The sequence below is a fragment of the Balaenoptera ricei genome, chromosome 11 (genome assembly GCF_028023285.1).
Source record: "Balaenoptera ricei isolate mBalRic1 chromosome 11, mBalRic1.hap2, whole genome shotgun sequence".
Taxonomy (NCBI): Eukaryota; Metazoa; Chordata; class Mammalia; order Artiodactyla; family Balaenopteridae; genus Balaenoptera; species Balaenoptera ricei.
In genome coordinates, this window is record NC_082649.1 from 58,342,675 (window position 1) to 58,351,252 (window position 8,578).

The 8,578-nt window shown below is 51.8% G+C and overlaps 1 protein-coding gene across 1 annotated transcript; it reads left to right on the plus strand.

The window, feature by feature from the left end:
• Positions 1-965: 965 nt before the first annotated feature.
• On the plus strand, positions 966-8,154 carry SLC22A13 (solute carrier family 22 member 13). Its single transcript, XM_059940582.1, is given in 12 exon segments — positions 966-980; positions 5,334-5,437; positions 5,684-5,838; positions 6,067-6,207; positions 6,210-6,234; positions 6,401-6,521; positions 6,590-6,702; positions 6,906-6,974; positions 6,976-7,093; positions 7,095-7,119; positions 7,281-7,402; positions 7,960-8,154. Coding segments are annotated over 12 exon segments (1,203 nt in total).
• The last annotated feature ends 424 nt before the right edge of the window (positions 8,155-8,578 follow it).

The following is an 8,578-nucleotide window of genomic DNA, read 5'->3' on the forward strand; positions in this document are numbered from 1 at the left end:
TGTGGTGGTGTAAGGATGCTTCACTTTGGTGACTGTTGGTGGGGGCAGTGGGAAGTGGGTCAGGAGGTCACTACTAACTTTAATTTTTCATGCGAATAGAGAAAAGCCAAGGTGCACTTTTCCCTAAAAAGTGTATTAGTCTACAAATTAGAAGAGCTTAAAACCAAGTGGGGAAACTGAAATCCCAAAAGAGAGAGAGATCTGCCCAAGGAAATTTGATAGGGTGGGATAAGGAACTCTTTGCATTGCTCTTTTCTGTTTAATTCTGCTCATGCTATTGGGCGGGGGAAAGATGCCAGATTCAAGCCCTTGGGAATCTGTTGTGGAAAGTTCAGAGCAGGGCTGAACTTGTTCCCATTTGGCTTTGATATTGAAATGGTGAGGTTTCGTGTAAGATTCTAGGCCCCTCTGTATTCCTCCACCTCCTGGATAAGTAACCTCCCTGATCATAACTCCTTCCCAACAGAAGGTGGTCTTTGAGCCATGACAGGACTGCTTTTGTGTGGGTCCCGGTAACTCAGGCCTCAGGTCCTGGGACCTTGGAATTGATGGTATCGTAGCTGCTTGAATTTGCTTTCAAGATAAGCAGGTTGTGGGCTTTCCTGGTGGCACAGTGGTTGGGAGTCTGCCTGCCAATGCACGGGACACGGGTTCGAGCCCTGGTCTGGGAAGATCCCACATGCCGCGGAGCGACTGGGCCCGTGAGCCACGATTGCTGGGCCTGCGCGTCTGGAGCCTGTGCTCCGCAACAGGAGAGGCCGCGATAGTGAGAGGCCCGCGCACCACGATGAAGGGTGGTCCCCACTTGCCGCAACTGGAGAAAGCCCTCACACAGAAACGAAGACCCAACATAGCCATAAATAAATAAATAAATAAATAGATAGATAGATAGATAAGCAGGTTGTAAGAGCGGACTCTGAGTATTGTGGGGACGGAGAGGAGGTGCTGGCTGCTCAGAAGTGACCATGATGCATGTGGGGGTAAGAGCAGGGGCAGGAGTAAACACAGCCTCTCCACTTGCCCACAATCTCTAGCAAGATCCAGTCTCGTCCAGAGGCCAGATTCCTCACCTCTGCCTATTCATAGTAGCAATGCTCAGTGCTACAGTTCATGGATTCCTCCTGTGGGTCAGCTCATCTACCCCACATGTTTTGTTTTTCTCTTTTTTAAAGTAGACTTTATTTTTTTTAGCGCAGTTTTAGTTTCACAGCAAAATTGAACAGAAAAATACACAGAGTTCCCATATACCCCCAGACCCCACACACACGCACAGCCTCTCCCACTGTCGGCATCCTGCACTGCAGTGGTACATGTGTTACAATCAATAAACCTACACTGGCACTTCGTTGTCACCCGAAGTCCATAGTATGCATTTGGGTTCACTCTTGCTGTTGTGTATTTTATGGGTTTGGACAAATGCACAGTGGTATGTACCCATCGTTAGGGTCTCATAGAGAATGGTCTCACCGCCCAAAACTCCTCTGTACCCTTCTTGTTCGTCCCTCCCTCCCCGCTAGTCCCTGGAAACCACTGATCCTCTCAGCGCCTCCAAAGTTTTGCTTTTTCCAGAATGTCATATAGTTAGAATCATACAATATGTAGCCTTTTCAAAACTGCTTCTTTCACACAGTAATATGCATTTAAGGTCTCTCCATGTCTTTTTGTGACTTGATGGCTCATTTCTTTTTAGTGCTAATATTCCGTGTCTGGATATACCACAGTTTATTAATCCATTCACTTACTGGCTGTGTCCAAGTTTTGACAGTTATGAATAAAGCTGCTCTATATCTGTGTGCAGGTTTTTATGTGGGTATGTTTCGACTCCTTTGGGTAAATACCAAGGAGCCCAATGCCAGATTGTATGGTAAAAGTAGGTCTAGTTTTTTAGGAAACCACCTACTGTCTTCCAAAGTGGCTGTACCGTTTTGCATTCCCACCAGTGAATGAGAGTCCCTGTTGCTCCACGTGCTTGCTGGCACTTGGCGTTGTCACTGTTTTAGATTTGGGCCATTCTACTAGGTGTGCAGTGGTATCTCATTTTAATTTGTAATTCTCTGATGACAGTGTGTTGAGCATCTTTTCATATGCTTCTTTGCCATTTGTACATATTCTTTGGCGAGGTATCTGTTTAGGTCTTTTGCCCACTTTTAATCAGGTTGTTCTCTTATTGTTGAGTTTTAAGTGTTCTTTGTATACAGGCAGACTTCGTTTTATTGCAGTTTGCTTTATTTCTGCTTCACAATTATTGCTTTTTTTTTTTTTTTTAATAAATTGAAGGTTTGTGGCAACCCTTTGTTGTCAGATGATGGTTAGCATATTTTAGCAATAAAGTACTTTTAAATTAAGGTATGTACATTGTTTTCTTAGAATACTATTGCACACTTAGGAGACTACAGTATAAACATAACTTTTAAAAAACTTTATTTATTTATATTTTGGCTGTGTTGGGTCTTTGTTGCTGCACGCGGGCTTTCTCTGGTTGCAGCGAGCGGGGGCCACTGTTCGTTGCCATGCATGGGCTTCTCATTGCGGTGGCTTTTCTTGTTGCAGAGCACGGGCTCTAGGCGTGCAGACTTCAGTAGTTGTGGCACACGGGCTCAGTAGTTGTGGCACACAGGCTTAGTTGCTCCGCGGCATGTGGGATCTTCTGACCAGGGCTCGAACCCGTGTCCCCTGCATTGGCAGGTGGATTCTTAACCACTGAGCCACCAGGAAAGTCCCTAAGCATAACTTTTATATGCACTAGGAAACAAAAAAATTCACTTTATTGTGTCTAGTTGTTACAGCACCATTTGTTGTATTGTATTGCCTTTGCTCTTTTGTCAAAGATCAGTTGAATCTGTGAGTTTCTTTCTGGGCTCTCTATTCTGTTCCATTGATTTATGTGTGTAATCTTTTGCCAATACCACACATCCCTGAGTACTTTATAGTCAAGGTTGAAGTCAGGTATTCTCAGTCCTGCATCTCTGTGCTTCTCCAACACTGTGTTGGCTGTTCTCACCTTATCTACCCTGAGCCCCCAAGCAGTCTGTCAATTACAGTCAGATTTTCCTACTGTGATACTGGTTCCTGTGGAAGTTTGAGTTTGTGGATTTCTGCTCCAAGAAGTTATAGTTTTCTGTATTTACCTGTCTAGCTCCAATTCAAGGGATAGCAGTTGGCCCTGTGACCTCACTTCTCTGACAGAAGAGTTGTTGATTTTTCAGTTTGTCCAGCTTTTTACCTGCTAGAACAGAGTGACAATTTCCAAGCTGTTTACATCCTGGACCAGAAACGAGAACTCCTATCCCCTGTTTTTATCTACTAGAGTCATTCTCAAATTTGGAAGAGATTTGAGACACCATCCAGTGCATCCCTGTAGGTGATGTTTGGGGGGGTACCTTCCCCTCCCCCCACCATACACACAAACACCGCCCTCTACCCCGTGGACAGTTGATTGCCAGGGATGTGTGTCCATTCAACTTAGCTCCAGTGGTTAGAACACTCTCGTTACACCTCTCTTTGGTCTTAGTTTTGCCCTTTACTGAAGGCAGGTACAAGGAGGGGAAGAGGAGAGAGACAGGCTGTAGGCTCTCCCTGAAGGGCCAGAGGCAGCCCCGTCCTACCCTGCAGTCTCCTAGAGGACAGTGGATGTGACCAGACTGCTCGGGGACGCCAGAGAGCAGCACATATGCTCCTTTGAGCTCATCCTCCCAGGTCAGTGAGACCACAGGTCCCTGGGGTTACAGTATTCCTGGGAGGACTCCCTCAAAGAAGGGAGCCAGTTTTAGGCTTTGAAGCATCATGGGGAGCCTTAGGCAGACTGGTGGGGTTGGGGGGAGGGCTAGGAGAACAAATAAGTTAATCAAGAAATTAAGATTGGGGGAATTGGGAGTGCAGTGAAGCCAGTGGCATTTGGGGATCATAGTTACAACTATGGAAGGTCTTTGGTTGAGTTTCACTCTTCTATCAGCATCTCCTCATCATTTATCTATCTGTGTTTTAGAATCCTACACCAAGAAATGGAAGAATCCTTAGCACCTAGTTCAAGCTTTCCTTATACACGGATGCAGAAATAGAGGCCAGGGGGATAGAAGGAGCAGACTGCGGATCACAATGAATCAGTGGTGGAGACCAAGGGACCCACAGACGGAGGTGGGGAATATCAGTCACATGCACTTATTGTTATGTGCGCATTGCAGTAGACAAGTGTACAGACTTGTATGGACACCCATATTTTCATCACTTGGTTTCCCAGTCTGTCAAGTTCTCTCTGTGAGTCTCCAGGTGGGTTGTCCCCCTCACATCGTGTGTGTATGTGTGTGTGTGTGTGTGTGTGTGTGTGTGTGTGTGTGTGTGTGTCCGCGTGTATGCAGGCCTGCACATTACTCCATCCTAATCTCTTTCCTCAAGGAGTGTGTGAGGGCTCCTTAGGATTCTGACTGCCTGTGAATGATGAGAGTTTCAGGGGGGTTTTGCAGCCAGTTGGGAAAAGTTGGAAAGGCCCAAGCAGGTCACAGGGGTGCCATGGTTGTGGGAAAGAGGCCCCATTTGTTAGGAAGAAGCAGTTAATGACTGTCAGAGGTTCCCCAACCTGTACCCAGAGGTACATTCTTAGTGGGTCAATAATTTTACATGGCATCTGCAGGCCAAAAAAATACCTAAAAGTTTCATGTATTAAGTAATTTGTTCCAAACAGTTTAAGATGGGGGACTTCCCTGGCGGTCCAGTGGTTAAAACTCCATGCTTCCACTGCAGGGGGCACGGGTTCGATCCCTGCTCTAAAGGATCCCACATGATCCCACTGAGATCCCACATGGCACGTAGTGCAGCCAAAAACAACAACAATGACAAAAAACAAAAAACAAACAAGAAGGATTTATGTACTAATAACTCAGTAGCTGTTTAAAAAAAAATACACACGAATCAAAAGAAGACACTTTTATTTCATCCTAACGTGCAGTTACTTCCTAATAGGATGTATTGGGAACTGCAAAACGTCTTGATCCTTGAACCCCGCCACCTTCATTTTCTGTTCCACATTGAGTTTCACATGGTGCTTGCTTTTTTTCATAGTAACTGCCAAAAACACAACTTCACACAGATATGATGTCACTGAAAAGAATGGCGTGAACCATCTGGAGCCGGTAGTTTGATATGAAGCAGATGTTGAGTGTCACAGTATTTCCCTTTACCCTTCTAAGTATCGTGTTGTGCACCCTGAGTTCACGCTGGTGCCCTGGGATGCCTTGCCTGCCCCACTTCTGTCCTGAGAGGTTTGTGGTGGGTGGGCTGGCTGGTAAAGGACTTGCCCTAGCTGCCCCTAGACTCACATCTGCATGTGTCTGCCTCAGCTTAACCTGGTCTGTGGCCGGAAGCATCCTAAGGAGACCTCCCAGTCGGTGTACCTGGCTAGGCTTCTCATTGGGGCGCTCACCTTCGGGCCCCTCTGTGACTGGTAAGATCCTTGACCAGCTCCCCCAACCCAGCACGCTCTTGGGTTCCTGGCCCAGGGTCTAGTTCCTCCCCACCATGTGCCCCTCTCACTGGCCTCCAGGTAAGGCCCTGTCTCCCTGCAATGGGGCTCCCAGGTGGGGCCCTGCACCCTCCCGCAGACAGAGCACCCAGGGCAGGGCCGGGGGCTGGGTCTCCCTCCTTCCCCTCAGACAGACTCCCTCCTCAACCTGCCCCTTTCTTACCCCAGGATTGGCCGCAAGGCCACTATCCTGGTGTAGCTGCTACTCTTTGCTATCCTTGGCATGGCCGCAGCCTTTGTGCCCGGCTTTGAGCTCTACATGGCCCTGCGCTTTGCTGTGGCCACGGCCGTCATTGGATATAACTTCAGCAGCGTCACCCTACGTGGGTATCTGGGCCCCATGCCATCAGCCGCAGAGCGAGGCCTTGGGGTCTGGGTGGCCACGCTCCCACGCTGCCTGTGGGGCCCACTCAACTCCCTGCACCTAACGTGATGGCACCAGCACTCCCTGTACCGGGCCAGGACCACAGCCCCTGACCTGGTGGCGTGTAGCAATGGCAGGGAGTGAGAGGGCAGGGTCCGGGCCAGCCTCGGACTCTGTGTTCTCACAGTTGCAGAGTGGGTGGGGCCCTGGCAGAGAACTCGGGCTGTGGTCCTGGCCCAGTGCACCTTCTCCATGGGGCAGATGGCCCTCGCAGGACTCACCCATGGCGTCCAGAGCTGGAGGCTCTTCCAGACGGCTGGCGCTGCACCTGTCTTCCGCTCTTCCTTTACTTCTGGTGAGGAGATACTTCCCAGGCAAGCTGCCCCTCGGTTGGCTACATGTCCAGAGAGGTGTCTGGGAGAGCGAGCCTGTGGGGTCAGTGTGCACTGGGACAGCGGGGAGGCCCCTGGGGGAGTGGGGAGGCCCAGGTCCAGGCCCCAGGGTCACAGCCCGACCTACAGGGCTCTGCCGGAAACTGCACGGTGGCTCCCGACCCGGGGGAGGGTAGAGGAGGCTAAACAACCGATCCAGAGGGTGGCCTCGGTCGACAAGCGAAAACTCTCCCCCGAGCTCCTGAGCCAGGTACTTGCAGTAGCTGGGCCAGCCCTGCCCTCATCTGACCACACAGCCCGGCCTGCCTGGCGCCTCAGGCTGCACCTCCCTCCCGGATGGTCCCAGAGAAGACCGGCCCCACGGGGAATGCCCTGGATCTGTTCCGACACCCCCAGCTCCGGAAGGTGACCCTGATTCTCTTCTATGTCTGGTGAGTTGGCCCACAGCCCTCCCTGAGGCCCAAACTAAAGGGCTGCCATGTCTCTGTGGATGGTGGCTGTCTGGGCACCACTGGGTCTCCTGCTGGCTGTGCTCCTGTCTCCTGTTGTGACTTCTGGCCAAAGCAATCTCTCCTTCTGAGCGTGATGGTGTCTCATCACCCAGCAGTGACAGGGACTCCTGAACTCTCTGTAGGTTCGTGGACAGCCTGGAATACTTCGGCCTGGGCCTCAAGGTGGGGGACTTTGGCCTGGATATCTACCTGACAGTTAATCTTCAGAGAAGTTGAGGTACCCACCCGCTACTCCAGCATCTTCTTGATGGAGCGGTTGGGCCTCAAGTGGAGCCAGTTGGGGACTCTGGTTCTGGGTGGCGTCATGTGTTATCACCATCATCTTTGTCCCGGCAGGTACCAGGGCTGGCCTCCCCACCCCAACCTGCTGCCAAGGCCTGTTGTTTCCTTTTCAGGAGTGAGGGCTTCTCTGAAGGTTGGGTGCAAACGGGGTGAGGAGTTTGGGAGGACAGGGCAGGGGCAGGGCCCAGGTGATGGGGCTGGGCAGCCTCCACCAGTTCTACCCGTGGTGGGCACTGTGATGGCCCTGGTGGGGAAGGTTGCCACGGCGGCCGGATTTACCATCTCCTACGTGTACTCTGCTGAGCTCTTCCCCACTGTCATCAGGTAAGGACTGCAGGTTGCAACTCCTGTTCCTCTGCTCCTGAGACCCTGATTTTGGCCGTCCCTCCTCTGCCCTTACTGCTGTTCCCCAATGAGCTTACAGAGCTGGCTCTGGGGCAGCAGTGCTGGATGGGGTCCAAGGCTGGACGGGGTCAGTGGAGAGCAGAGGAGAGCAGCGGAGGGCAGATACAGGAGGGGCCACACCCTGGCCTTGTCAGGACTGGAAAATGGAGTAAGTCCCAAGTTTGATGAATGGCTCAGAAGGAAGACTCTGGTGGGGATGGGAGGTGGTCAGGAGGTGCAGCCTTTGATCTGAGACTCGATAGGTGAGCAGGAGTACAGCAGGCAGACGGAGAGGCCTGGAGGCGGCAAAAGCAGGCCACACAGTAGGACTAGGGGAGGTGTAGGAGGAGGGGGCAGGAAGGCTGGCTGGACCGCACGGGCCTGGAGACTCTGCAGGCCTGTGGAGACCAGATGAGACATTGGGGTGCTTCCAGGGAGGTGAGCTGGGGTGGTGCTGTGGCCCAGCAGAGGCCGGGTCTTCTCGGCTTGCACTCACCTTTGCGCGGGCAGACGGGCATGGGGCTGGTGGGCATCCTCAAGCCACTCGTGATCCTGCTGGGTGAGTACCACACGGCCCTCCCTATGCTCATCTACGGCAGCCTCCCTATCGGGGCTGGCTTACTCTGTGCCCTGCTGCCAGAGACACGTGGCCAGACCCTGAAGGACACCATCGACGACCTGGAGCAGGAGTCCTGCCCACAGTGAGGTGCTTGGTCTCTCTGAAACCCAGGACCTCATATCAGTGACTCCATCCCAGAAGGGGCTCTACTTCACCATTTGTCCACTGTTGCATAGAGGCCCATATGGCATCCTCACGATTCCCCTACTTTGGGGAGGGGATGGCGAGGAACTGTAACACGGGATGAATTCCTAAGCAGCCAATGACAGCCTTCTGCTTCCTCCAGCTCTCTGAACGCAGTGCCCTTGGAAAAGGATTCCGAGGCCTCAGGAAGTACTTCTGGCCCGGGGTGGCCTTTAGAGCAGCACGTACCTCTGAGTGTGTCTCCGAAGCCAGACCAGCAGCAGCAGAGAGCTGCCTAAACACTCCCCTGGGAACAGCTGGACCTGTGAGCACGACCACCTTGCTGACGGAGGCAGCAGCCCAGGAGCTGGCCCCAGAGCCAGCCAG